The following is a 13,034-nucleotide window of genomic DNA, read 5'->3' on the forward strand; positions in this document are numbered from 1 at the left end:
GACGAACAAGGATCTCGGACTTCGAACCCGGGTAACCCGGGTCTGACCGGGAATATCAGCATTTCAAGCTTTTGTCTGAAGATTCTCAATTGATTGCAGCGAAGTCATCTAGGTTCAGCGTACAAGTGTCAACTAACCTGATTTACGCGTTGATTTCCTTGGGCCATTACCACTATCCCGGGTTCTGGGTCTATCGCACCCCAGATCATCCTCGTGTTCAGCTGTTCCGCGTGTTTGGTACCTCCATGTAAATCATGCGGCCCTTGTCTCGAGGTAACCCTCAGCGACTCATTGCTGGCGACGCTGGGTACCCTCTGGATAAGTGCGCAGCGAATACCGGATCAATCCACATTGAACAGCCTACATTGACCTCCTAGCCTGAGATGCGATATTCGCGACAGTCAAATCAAGAAGTAAGCCTCTTAGTCGCCCTCTATGCTTGGGTTGTGAAGAAAGAAACGCAAACGTCGAGACTCTTCCTAGAATCTCTTGACTAATGCATGCAGAGTATATGTAGAACCGCCCTACTTCTTACTTCCCACCTCTCGGTATCTCTGAACGTCCAAGACCTTTCTCAACGCTGCATCTCGCTGCTGGAATTGTTCCGGATCGGGCAGGCCGTACGCATCCACCGTTTGTTGCACAACCTTCGCATCCCACGCCGGCTTATCGTTCTTGCCCATGCTCTCTGTCTCGTTTGCTTCCTTTGTCTGGAAGTTCACCAATTCTGAACTATCCCAGACCTCTTGAATAGTCCCAGAAAGATTGTTTAAGAAAGCCTGAATCCCAGCTACCCCACCGCCCATGTTATACGACTTGAAGATGCCTTGGACGGCCCATCTAGGCCCTAAGCTCGCTTCCATTATGGTGTCTACGTCTTCAGTGCTGACGACGCCCTGGTCAACCAGAGAACAAGCTTCTCTGAGCAGCGAAAACGCCAACCGGTTCCCTACGAAACCAGGAACCTCTTTTTTGATAACCACAGGTCGGTGACCAGACCCCAGCTCCGCAAAGAATATTTTGGTAAACTCGACCTCGTTCTGATTTGTCGTTGGTGACGGAACAATCTCGATCAAAGGCATGATGTGCGGCGGGTTGAAAGGGTGAACCACCAGAAGACGAGTCTTATCCACCATGTCCCGGCTCTGAACTGACGCAGCGATGCCGGACGTCGAGCTCCAAAAGTGTGCACTGGCAGGCGCGAAGCTTTCAATCTTTGGCCAGATGGATTGCTTGAAGTCTGGATTCTCGGGGCCCTGCTCTTGGACGATGGTGGCGCCACTGCATGCCTCTTCGAGCGTGGTGCAGATCACGAGGCGACCAGATTCGCGCAGGCGGGATATACCCAGCGACGCATCTTCGGAGTCGATGTAACCTGGCAGGACCGTTGAAAGGTGTTGTTCGAGGTCAGGCCTCGTGTCAAAGACTCTGACGGTGCTCTTTGTGTGTCTTAGGTAGAGAGCTGCGAAGGAGATGCCAATGGCCCCGAGTCCGATGAGGGCAACGCGTTCGTTCACGTCAGATGGCATCGCCGCGATGCGAGAATGTCAGAGAGTTCAATTGAGTGCCGCTTATGTAATAATTTGACTTGCCAATTGATGAAGCCCAAGGATTGCCGTGATAGAAAGCCGTCATAAGAGAGGCTGGTCAAGTTGGGGGAGATTTGCCCCGCATGACGGAAGTGTCACTCCGGGGTGTTTCGGAATTCCGAGTTCTGGTCCGTGAATATTCATGCGCGTTATCCTCATTCTCAAGATAGCGCAATGCAGCTACCGGGGTCTACGGCAACTTGTTGGAGGAGCACGATCTTACACTCGTAACCTACCAGGGACTGATTGTTAGAGTGAATCATGGCCTCCCTAGGTGGCGTTATAGAGAAAGCAGATGATATGCGGACTTGGAAAGGCTACTCAAGCGCTGGCAATTTGCGAGATAATGAAAGTTTAATCCTCTTAATAACAGATTAATATCAGAAGGATTCCCTTAACTTAGAATAGAGTCGCTTACAGCATCGACGGAATTCCGAGAAACTCCGTCTTATGACGACCCCAACGTCGATGGTGGAGCTATACATATTAAAGTAGATGTCAAGTCTTTGGAAAAGTGATCTAGATCTTTGCCGCTTTCATCATTTATCCAGATAGACTCACCATACTCAAAGATTCATTTACCTGCAATAAGGCGCAGTCAATACCATTGCCCGCACAACATCACCATCCAAAATGGTTCAACATCTCAAATCCAGAGCTGCCAAAAATGGCAGCAACTCTGCATTCCCGCTCGATGTCCCAGGGATCGTGAGGGGCGTTATCGACTACATCCGGACAACAAATGGTCGCCGGCGTCTTTCAAGCTCTCCCAGTCAGACATTGACTCTATTGTTGCCAAGGTTCCTGCTCAAGTCATAACCGACATCAAGACGGTGCAGGACAATGTCCGGACATTTGCTCTAGCTCAACGAGACTCTCTTAGAGAATTCCAGCTCGAGATTCGCCCAGGGGTTTTCCTTGGACAGAAGAATATCCCTATCGATCGAGTTGGAGCGTAGGTCTTTAAATGTGGGTTTTTTCTCCCACATACGCCAGGTACCTGATAGTCCAATAGCTACATCCCCGGAGGACGATATCCGTTGCTCGCGTCTGCGCATATGACAATCCTCACGGCCAAAGCAGCCGGGGTCCCCAAAGTTATCGCCTGCACGCCTCCGATCAACGGGCAGATACCTCCCTCGACCGTGGCAGCTGCATATCATGCAAGAGCTGACGAGATTTGGATTCTCGGCGGCGTCCAGGCCGTTGCAGCGATGGCCATTGGCACAGAAACCATGGACAAGGTTGACTTCATTGCTCACGTCCATCCGAAAAGGTCTCTGATTGCCTTTCAGCGAGCTTTCGGCAATTTTCGACAGACCTTTCCAATCCAACCCCCATCCAACTGACAAGGTGGTACCGCGTGCATTGTATGGACTGGCAGAACTCTGAAACTTTCGACACGTCGTTGAAGACTTCATTCTGATCGATACTGTCGCAAAAACGACGGCGTTAATTACGGGCAGCAATTAACGCCATATAAACCCTACGACAGATACCCAGATGACGATGATACTTTGTTGCGACCTTGAGAAGGAAATTGCACGCATATGCTATCATCGTGTGATTATAGTGCGGCAATCCCGCGAACCCAGCTTTGAGATCTGGATCGTTGCTGACAAGGTAGATTGTTGATCTAGCAGACTCGACCGTTGCATGAGCTAAGGCGTGAAACTCTGTCGGCATTGGATCATGGACCGGGTTGGACGAAAGTCCTCGGAAGACATGGGAACCAATGAACAATTTCGCGAAGTAGTAGTGTAGACGAAGATTCTTCCGAGGGAAGTCTCCTACATGACTCTTGATGTCGCGTTGGGCTGTGAAGCACATGACGCAGTTAACAACCGCCGCTCACAAATATCATAGTCACTCTAAACTTACTTGTGTATCGAGCAGTCCACATGGTGCGCCATTCATCCGCCTGTGAACCGAAATTCTCAAGATCTTTTTGGAAAAGTACCGATGTGCGACTTTCAACGTCCGAGCCGAACATATAGGTGACTTTCTCTAATATCGAAAGCAGTTCCAGCTGACTGCAAAGACGAAAGTCGGTGCTCGAGCTGGGAACGGTGCTAAAGTACTTTCTCCACTGTGCTACCGATGATTGACTGCCAAAACTTGAAGGTCTGCCATAGAGAATTGAGAGGTGATGATCGCAAACGTAGAATAGATACCACACCCTCAAGCAGCTGAGTGCATCTTCACGGGTCTTGATACCAATAGTCTTGGAGAACCTATCATCGAGCTTCCCAGTTCCTGTGACGATATAAAACGACTTGTCGAGCTGAAATTCGATGGCTCGACGGATGGCGAGACCAGACACTGACCATGAGAGATCACTCAACCAGAAGGAAGCAATGCACAAGCCCTGAAAATCGTACAGATTTACCCGCTTCTTGAACATGAAGTCAGAAACGAGCTTGCGAAGTCGAGCACTGCAGGCGCGGTATAACTGCTCACTCCCGGGTTCATGAAGAGCCGAGACTGTGCAGATTGCTACAATAAAAGGGGAGATGCGCGGCGCACGCTGTCTAGATCTTCAAATCGGCTTGTGATCCCATAGAGGTAGTAGTCAGTTTGATCTAGGAATCTCTTGACTAGACGGTCAGCATCACTCCGCTGAAGGCTGCCCTCGGTGACTAGGTCCTGAGGCTCTCGTGCAGGTGGTTGAGTTGCCGTCGGAACCGAAGGAGGAGATCCATTCGCGTTGAGTGACCTTAATCTCGTGATTCCGTGCAAGGAGCTGATAGGCGCTTGGCTCAATGGCTCGACGAGGTCTTCGCTCTGTGCACGTAATAGGTCGGATTCCTCTTCCATCTCTTGATCCTCATCTTCGATGAATGTGCCAGCCTCATCCGGATGCAGGCCTTCAACGTTTAGACTTCCGGTCAAGGAGCTTTTGAGGGGAGCGAGCGGCGGCTGAGATCCCTGTTGCAGGATGCTATTGATCGCTGTGTGAAGCATGCGAAGATCATCCACCATATCCGACCTTTACGATGGATTAGCGGCGAAACTTATCCCACATGGGGTCGTGGCAAATCGAACCGGTGTGGCCCTGCATCACTCGGCCTCGATTCGATCTCCCGAGCTGGACGCTTGAACACGCATTCAATGTTCTTCTTCCTACAATGCTGGCATGGCCCATCTCGACCGCTCGGTAAGCATCGCACCTTCAAAGGGAGGTTAGCGACATACTAGTTGGAATGTCTCGCATGCCAAGTGATCGGGGAAGCTGCACGTGCCTTTTGCTTCTGACAAGAGCAGCAAGCCTTCATTCGGGAGCTGTACGCGGCCCGGTGTAGTCTCTCCGGCTTCTTGCCGTGATTTACCATCATGAGTGGAATGTCTCAATGTCTCAATGTCTCAAAAAAGATGAATCGTGGATGGAGACACGAGGCGCACGGCTTGCGGAGCTGAACGCGACGTTGAGACCCCGATATGTGGTTAAGCAAAATACCCCTACATTTTCTCGAACGACCCAGTAATGTGTCTTAGTGACCTCCTCCCTTGTGCTCAGCTCTCCCTGATGTCAATGCCACTCTGCCGCTTTTTCAATATATTCACCGGATCATTGTCGCTGTATTCCTCGCATCTTGACGAGCTTGTAATGGATAGTGTCTTGTGTCTTTCTCGACCATGTTAGCATGAATGTGTCGAAAGAGACACATAGGGCGCGCTGCACGAGACTGAGCAAGAAACAGATCCAGCCAAATTCGTCTGTTTACCTTGAGGCAACGGCATATGCCGGCTTTTTTGACAAGGGGCGAATCAATTCACCTTATTTAGGCTCCGGGACCCGTTATCTTTCAATGGTCTGAAGAAACATGAGTTCAGAATGCGAAACCGAGCACCCGAGTCCGGACTTGTCGACGTACGCTCGCATGATGATGCATTCGCGACACTGACAGCTCGCATCGTGGCTTTTGTGGGTGTTATCAATGAATCACAAATTCTTGATCGAAGAGGTCTGTCCCTCGAAGTCTCCCTTCTTCACTGCCAGACACGCCAACCACACTCACATTTCGATACTAAGACAATAGTCTCAGTGGTAGCTTAGTTAGAAGCTTGTAGCTCTGCTTACCGGAACGTACGAGCGGGCCGATGCTTGAACGAGTCTCGGCGATTATGATCTGGGGAAAGGGGGGCTTGCGCTCTCGCATCAGCATCGCTTCTACAAGGTGAAGTAACGCAGGCGGCAGGCGACAGGCGGCAGTCGCTCCTTCTTTCTTTCAATCGTAATATCACCGATGTATAACAGAAATGTGCACCTCATTAAGAGACTCCAATGGCAGGCACTAAGGCAAATGGGATGGGCCGATAAACATAAAGCCTCTGGCCCGATGTCATCTCGACATAAATCCTTCGGCTTTTCAGCGAACTACCATACACCAAACCCTCCTCGCCCGCAGCTCTCAATCACTAATCGAATAATCTACCTACCTAGACATGGATCCATATCACGTCAACTCTTTCGCCGATACATGATGTCGTCAGCCTTGTGTAACGGCAAAACATGCCATTTTGTGACGACTGGCACGCAGGCTCATTTCGATCCATGCCAACCGTTTGACCGATTGACTGTCCACGCCGCCCCTCGCCAAAACTTCCTAGCCGAATTTCTAGCCGAAGAATACCAGAACATCCATTCGGATCCCTCTTTTCCTGGCCGAGACTCTACTTGTTCGGGCGAATAACACCTGGCGGGACCTGACCTCGGCCCGCTGATCGCGCCAGCTTCGTGCGAGACACAGCCATTCCCCATCTCTCAACCTCCAGTAAGCTTCGACATCTAAATGACCTCCATGGCGCGAAAGAAGAATGCCGTGTAACCGACTGAAAGGGGTTGTTTCAAAATAGTTGAAGTCCCTTTACTTGTGCTCACTTATCAGCAAATCGCAAATCGGATCATTTCCAATCCAAGTTGACTAACCAGGCAGCAACACGTTTTGCTCTGTAGACTCGGGCCTATGGGTGTCATGAACCGTAAATTGTAACTTGCTAAGCACTGCAGTCAGGTTCTTGATAGGATTATACCACAATTAATATCGGGATTCCCTTGACTTCGCCGTCGACAGAGTAAGCAGACTGAAGACTCGGTGTAAACAAGAAGCGGGTTCATGTATACGTTTTGGAAATGTATGCTCATATCAATGGAAAAGTAAGGGAGTCATTTGTGGTCTTATTTGGGGTTGCACAAGGCGAAGTATCATTTCCTCCAAATGCAGTCTTCAGAGTCCGACTCCCTTGCCCTGCTGATCTTTGGCTAGTGTAACCACAAGCATAGTTGGTGTAACCAGAACTACTCATTAGTAGCGTCAGTGGCCTTATTTTGGTATCACAAGAACCAAAGGCGGGATCTAAGAGCGAGCCAGCCAGTATTCGAGCTTGCTGCTTGCCTCCCATGAGGCTTCCAATTCCTTTCTATCTGGGGTAAGTCGTGTAAGCCGAGAGACCATAAGCCGGGGGCGAAGACGTGCCTAGAGATGAAAGGCTGCTCAGCCCTAGTTCATGTGGACTGGTTCAAGTTGTCGTGCTCGATCCAGAACACCAAAGCCTTAATGTGACTGCACAACATAGGCGCAAACATTCCTACCTTAGACGCATGCCATATTGCTGGGCAGCTGAAAGGGCGCACTGGGCGATAGACATTTCGACCCTCAATATGGCCGCTCATAGGCTCCCAAGGGATTCCTTACCGAAGATTCCACTCCACGAGACATTATGGCATGCTTGAGGGGCGCACGAAAAAGGGGCAAACTTTTCGACCTTTGACGTCGCCAAGTTTTCTCAATAAAATGTCCCTTCGTTTTCTTCTCTAGCAAAGCTTTTGGTGCCTCACCTCCTTGACATTGTCCAACATCACCACTAGGTACGGCAATCAGCAGCATCGCCTGCTTGGAGGGCACCGCCGCCGTCACTATGTCCGAAGACCTGGAGTCCAGCTTGCTGAGTTCCCAGCCTTCCTCTCCTTCGTCTCCTTCGTCTTCCTCACAAGCGTCTTTTTCGTCTTCATCGGATGACTTGGAGTACGCTCGTCTTTGCCAGGACGAAAAGTACGAGGGACTGCAGATCCAGGCTTTCGAAGTAGAGGATGGTATCTCTCTCGCAGATACCATCATCGCACCACTCCCCTTACCGCCTTGGCTGAGATATCCTAAGAACCTTGCTTTGGCCTTGGTCCCGAGTTTCTTGCACCCAGTGGACCCTGATGCGATACCAAAGCCCCTCCACCCATCAGCTTGGCTCGGTAAGTTGATTCAGACTCAGCACAGCCTTATGTTTGTTAGCTGACTGAAGACATTGTAGATGGACTTCGAGGCCTCGCAGCGTTCTTCGTCGTCTGCCACCACTGGTCCCTCGTCACGCTGCCCATCGAGGTCCGCCGCGGCTTCATGAGCGATGACACTCCTCTCGTTCTCCAGATGCCGATCCTTCGCTTGGCACTTTCTGGACTATCGAATGTCTGCGTTTTCTTCGTCATCTCGGGATACGCCTTGAGTTACAAGCCCATGAAGCTCATCAAACAGAAAAAGGCAGGCGAATTCGCAATCGCCACTGCTTCTTCCGCCTTTCGTCGGTATATCCGCCTCTTCCTCCCGACAATGATCACGTCCCTCGCCGTCGCCGGCATGGCATACTTCAAACTCTTCGAGCTTGAGCCTATTCCCGGGCCAGCCGTCATCGCGTTCAGACCACCAGCGTTGGACACAGTTTGGGATCAAGTGAGGGGATGGTGGATGCACTTCTCAAACTTGTCCGACCCCATTTCCAAGAATATGGAGAGAGGAAGAGGATTCCCCTATCAGCCGCAACTCTGGACCATCCCCGTGGAGTTTGAAGGTTCACGGGTCATCTTTTTGGCACACATCGCCTTTTACCGAGTTCGTCCCAGCGTTCGAATCTTTTTCCTTGTGTGTCTCCTCATCTACACAATCAACTCCGGCTACTGGCAATTCTTTCTTTTCTTCTCGGGCCTGCTTCTCGCTGTCCTCCGATTTTACGGCAATGATGAGATTGCCGACGACGAAAGCCATGGCTACGACTGGCACAGCCTGCCTCACCTATCGAGCCCTTCATATTGGCGACGTGAAGGACTGAGCGGTTTCAATGCGCCAATCTCGTTGATCAAATCGTCAAACACCTACGGCATCTCCAAGAAGTCTCTCCAGGTAGCCTCTTTTATCGGCGCCCTGTGGGTCTTGTCGTTTCCCGAGGGGAGCGGAAGTGTTTCGGTAACTCCAGGCTTCAGAACCCTTTCATGGTTGACTCCTGCACCATACGGTGAAGGCGACCTCTTTTGGATCCCTGTCGCCGCCGTCTGGCTGGTCTTCACCATTGACCAGTCGCCATTCATTCAGCAGCTTTTCACGGGCCGAATCGTTCAATATCTCGGTCGGATATCGTACGCCATCTACCTCATCCACGGCTGCCTGCTTTGGCTGTGGGGCTACCATCTCCTTCAGTTCTTCAGCGCCATTACCGGAATTCCACTTGAAGCCAACCTTGGTGCTGGCTGGACTTTCGTCGTCTTTCTTTCAACATGTCTTTTCCTACCGGGTGTCGTCTGCGTGGCGGACTTCGTGCAGAGATATGTGGACGCCAATGCTGTCAGGTTCGCGGCATGGTTTGAGGGAAAGTTGATTGAGAAGACAAATTAGCATTTGCGAGGTTGAATAATCAAGTACTTGGTTTAATCATTTAATACATTACGATTCCGTATAAATGCACTTACCACATCACACAAAAGCCTACTCAAAGCCAGGAGATCAACTTGTTACTGAAACCATCGCACCGGTTCAGAGCCCTCCTGAGATGTACCATGGACTACTACAAATGTGGTGTTATCGAAGCGACGCCGAGAAGATGGATGATATCGGATGGTGTTGGAGGCACTCCATCTTGCGACTTATTCTCTATTGGGAGAGACATACCAATGCAACTATCTACAATGTGTGTGAGATGCTCAACGCTGAGTCAGCTCGGTCAGGGCGTGCATCATAGCTTCACCTCGGTGAACGTCAAATTGGGATGAGAGTTCCGCTAAAAAAGCCGGAGAAACGAGCGTGGCGATCCTTTCTCCGTGAGGTGGATCGTCATGTTAGCCCAGACGCTTCCACCAGAATATCATAATGGATCATCGGCTAGTCAACCTTGTGGAAGGAAATTTCCGAGTCAGGGCCCCAGGGTGAAGGTGGATACTGTCGAATACGAGCAATGGCGCAACGCCCATGGTGTTCCCTAATTGGATTGCCCGTCCGCTCGTAGGGTTTAAGGCTGGACATGTTCTCATGTGGGAGGCGATCTGAATGGAGACGCCAATCTCGGTTCATTTGATCAACCTTCTTTACAAGCTTGCAGATTAATCTGGCCTTGCGGGCGCGCTCAGGGGGGGGGCATTATCACGTTCGAAATATGAAGGCCAACCTGTTCTTCTCATCCAGCTGTGCTTCGCGCATCTTGGCGTAAGTCTTTTCATGTCTCCAGGAAGCTTCAAACACGAACTAAGGTTGCCAAGCCGTGGTGTCATTTGAGACATGGGAGTACCAGAGGCACAGCGCAGCTGGGAGCTGGAAGACCGAGCCAAGCAACCTTCCTTTAACCCACCACAAGAAGACATAGCCGCCTATGGCTCAACATCAAAATATCAAACCGAGCCTCGATGGCCCTTCCAGGAAGTAGTAGAAGACAAGCAGCCTCACTTCACACCACCACCTCCGCCACCGCCTCCCCCTCCAACAAACCCGCCGATTCACCATCAACCCGCCCCGAGTCCGAGGGGGTCTGGCCACACTCGTCACGTCCTCAGGTACTGGGGCCTCGAGATCTTCACCCTCTTCGTCGCAATCTGCCTACTCGCCGCAATTATCTGGCTTCTCGCACATTACGATGGCCACTACATGCCGAAATGGCCCTTCGAAATCAACCTCAACTCCGCCATCGCCCTCCTCTCGACCTTTCTCCGCGCCGCCATCGTCGCAGCTGTGGCAGAAATCATCGGCCAGATCAAATGGACCTGGTTCGCTGAACAGACCCGGCCCCTCCAGCACCTCCAGGACTTTGACGCCGCGAGTCGCTCCATCCTCGGCTCCACGAAGCTCCTGGCGATGCTCATGTGGAACCTGGGCTTCTCCTCCACGGGCTTCCTCGCCATCGGTGCCGCCACCGTCACGATTGCTAGTCTGGCGGTCGGCCCCGTCACACAGCAGGCCGTCCGCACGGTGACTTGCCCGATGCTGGAGGATAACATCGTGGCTAGGATCCCCGCCGCGAACTATGTACCGGGGTCGTCTGCGTACTACCGCGTCGGCGCCGGGTCTTACGAGATCGAGGTGGACATGAAGAGTGCCATGATCCAGGGGATCACGGATCCAGGTAGCCAGGACAGTAATGTCCAAGTCTTCTGCCCCAGCGGAAACTGTACGTGGGCGGACTACGGCACAGGTGTCACACACGCGAGCATCGGGATGTGTAGCAAATGTATCGACACGACGAGCTTCGTCAGCGAGCCCAACACGGTGGGAAACCTCTCGCTGCCAGACGACGGCGCCATCATCAATATCCTGGCCGGCAAGTACATGTGGATGGGCCACAGCAACCTGACAGCGTACACGAAGCTCTTCAGCGACGACTTCGCCGCGGCTGCCGCGGTGTCAATGGCCAACTTTAGCATGCTCATGATTTCGACGTCTCCTTGCACATCGGACAACTCTACGGGTATCTCGAAGCTTACGTGCCCGCATCGTCTTTCGCAATCCGACGATAGCTATTTCAGCGACCTTGGGGATTACGTCGCCGCCTCGTGTATCCTGTACCCGTGCATGAAGGAGTATCACGCGCGGTACGTGAACAACACGCTGACGGAGACCCTGGTTCGCACGACGACGGCTGTATCTAATCCCGCTGAGAACGCGGCATCGGGATACTCGGTATATGGCAACTACACAGCGAGACAGAGCCCGTGTGTTATTGACAACGGCACCTGGTACGATTCTACCAATCAAAGCCAGGCCTTGGACATCCCCGGACGCATCTGGACGAACTTCAGCACGAGCGGCAGCGACGAGGTCAGCCGCGTGCCCAACGAATGCTTGTACAAGATGGACGGGATCTTCTCCTCCGCAATATCGACCTTCCTCAAGGTGAGCTTGCTAAGCGCCTCGTGCCGGTACGACTCCATGCAGAGCGGGCACCTCAACTGCTACGACTCGTGGTGGCTCACGCCGCTATGGGCCGACATGAACGCCACCGTAACCAGCCTCACGAGCGCCGTCGACGACTTTGCCTGGGCCGTGACGAACAAGCTCCGGATGACGGGGCTCGGACCGGACGTCGTTCCTGGAGCGGACGCTCTGTTGAACCGGCGGGCCGAAGCCTTGGGCGAGGTGTGGGCGAGCTCGACGTGTACCTACTTTGACAGGGAGTACATCGCGCTGCCCATCATTTTGGTCGGTCTCTGCGGGATCCTTCTGGGCTGGATCATTCTCAAGAACTACAACGACCCGGAGCAACCCGTTTGGAAGGGCAGCGTGCTACCTCTGTTGTTCTTTGGGCTGCACGATACCATGGGACCAAAGGGGACTGCGGGCGGAGCGGGCAACGGCGCCGGCGATCAACCCAGAGACGGGGGACGCATCGCGAGAAATTTGACGTTTTTCAAGGAGAATGGTCGAACAGCGCCAGAGCTGTATCGGATTCAGCAGGAGTCGGGCCGGATGCGGGTGCGATTTCACGGCGGGACGGATCCGGGATTTTTGGATCTGGGGACGGGGAGGAGTGATCCGGAGGCCGCGAATGCGTCATTAGTGCCGGGGCAGGGTGACTCGCGTGGCACCAAGATGAGATGATGCTTGCCGTAGAGAAAGTAGTATAAAGGTGTGTACTTTTGTTAATGTTGAATGATTCACATCTGTCTTGGTTGTATCCATGTGAGCTTTTCCCCAGGGAAACGTTGTTAACGCTAAGGTCCGTTCTGGAGGCTGATGCATACCGGCGCCGATTCCGGAGAACGCGACTGAAGGAATCACTTGGTGAAATCTGGCAGTCTGTCGTAACAGAGCCTACCCAACTACGATGAAGAAATGTCTGGACAAGAGAGGCGACAACCGGATCTGGCGTCATGCTGTGCTACACTTCATCGGTCCGACAATATCTCCCCGTATCACCCACGACTCGTGGAAGCCAGCCTTAAACCCCAGCATCCGCGTTTCTTCCCGACCGAGCCGCTTCGATGCGCCGATTTGATGCGCTACATGGTCAAACATCGAACGATGGAAAGCTAGAGGATCCAACCCTTCCGGCTGAATCCAAAACCGACAGCGATGCCGCCTGACAGGTCATGCCAATCAGGAGAGATGGATCCGTCAGCGAGCTGTGAGCAGAATCCCAGCCATCTGGCATTGGACGGACTCTGTCCCCATATGTTCCTGGCACCTAGCCAGTTAGAAA

The 13,034-nt window shown here is 52.3% G+C and overlaps 5 protein-coding genes across 5 annotated transcripts; 3 read left to right on the forward strand and 2 right to left on the reverse strand.

The window, feature by feature from the left end:
- Positions 1 to 524: 524 nt before the first annotated feature.
- BDP81DRAFT_465947 (3-hydroxyacyl-CoA dehydrogenase) lies at positions 525 to 1,529 on the reverse strand (the record flags this gene model as incomplete). The annotated part of the gene is made up of 1 exon (XM_060594344.1): positions 525 to 1,529. One exon carries the CDS (start codon positions 1,527 to 1,529, stop codon positions 525 to 527), a length of 1,005 nt encoding a protein of 334 aa, XP_060438666.1.
- A 642-nt stretch (positions 1,530 to 2,171) lies between these two features.
- Positions 2,172 to 3,044, forward strand: BDP81DRAFT_441136 (histidinol dehydrogenase-domain-containing protein). Its single transcript, XM_060591575.1, has one exon. The coding sequence runs from the start codon at positions 2,648 to 2,650 to the stop codon at positions 2,936 to 2,938; it is 291 nt and encodes a 96-aa protein (XP_060438667.1). The 5' UTR covers positions 2,172 to 2,647; the 3' UTR covers positions 2,939 to 3,044.
- A 50-nt stretch (positions 3,045 to 3,094) lies between these two features.
- BDP81DRAFT_441138 (uncharacterized protein) lies at positions 3,095 to 3,438 on the reverse strand. Its single transcript, XM_060591576.1, has 2 exons — positions 3,233 to 3,438; positions 3,095 to 3,161 (listed from the first exon to the last, which is right to left on the reverse strand). Exons 1-2 carry the CDS (start codon positions 3,417 to 3,419, stop codon positions 3,157 to 3,159), a joined length of 192 nt encoding a protein of 63 aa, XP_060438668.1. The 5' UTR covers positions 3,420 to 3,438; the 3' UTR covers positions 3,095 to 3,156.
- A 3,952-nt stretch (positions 3,439 to 7,390) lies between these two features.
- BDP81DRAFT_386011 (acyltransferase family-domain-containing protein) lies at positions 7,391 to 9,529 on the forward strand. Its single transcript, XM_060586998.1, has 2 exons — positions 7,391 to 7,836; positions 7,896 to 9,529. The coding sequence occupies exons 1-2, from the start codon at positions 7,509 to 7,511 to the stop codon at positions 9,245 to 9,247; spliced, it is 1,680 nt and encodes a 559-aa protein (XP_060438669.1). The 5' UTR covers positions 7,391 to 7,508; the 3' UTR covers positions 9,248 to 9,529.
- Positions 9,530 to 9,617: 88 nt separating this feature from the next.
- BDP81DRAFT_485412 (uncharacterized protein) lies at positions 9,618 to 12,433 on the forward strand (the record flags this gene model as incomplete). The annotated part of the gene is made up of 2 exons (XM_060595158.1): positions 9,618 to 10,051; positions 10,366 to 12,433. The coding sequence occupies exons 1-2, from the start codon at positions 10,002 to 10,004 to the stop codon at positions 12,431 to 12,433; spliced, it is 2,118 nt and encodes a 705-aa protein (XP_060438670.1). The 5' UTR covers positions 9,618 to 10,001.
- Between the last annotated feature and the right edge of the window lie 601 nt (positions 12,434 to 13,034).

Source organism: Colletotrichum phormii (genome assembly GCF_030913505.1).
Source record: "Colletotrichum phormii strain CBS 102054 chromosome Unknown BDP81scaffold_34, whole genome shotgun sequence".
In the NCBI taxonomy this organism is placed as follows: domain Eukaryota; kingdom Fungi; phylum Ascomycota; class Sordariomycetes; order Glomerellales; family Glomerellaceae; genus Colletotrichum; species Colletotrichum phormii.

Bases quoted from the DNA above. Each gene is read 5' to 3' on its own strand.
- BDP81DRAFT_441136 (XM_060591575.1), top strand. From the start codon at position 2,648: ATGACAATCCTCACGGCCAAAGCAGCCGGGGTCCCCAAAGTTATCGCC.
- BDP81DRAFT_441138 (XM_060591576.1), bottom strand. From the start codon at position 3,419: ATGTGCTTCACAGCCCAACGCGACATCAAGAGTCATGTAGGAGACTTC.
- BDP81DRAFT_386011 (XM_060586998.1), top strand. From the start codon at position 7,509: ATGTCCGAAGACCTGGAGTCCAGCTTGCTGAGTTCCCAGCCTTCCTCT. The intron at 7,837-7,895 runs GTAAGTTGATTC...AAGACATTGTAG, and splicing joins CCACCCATCAGCTTGGCTCG to ATGGACTTCGAGGCCTCGCA.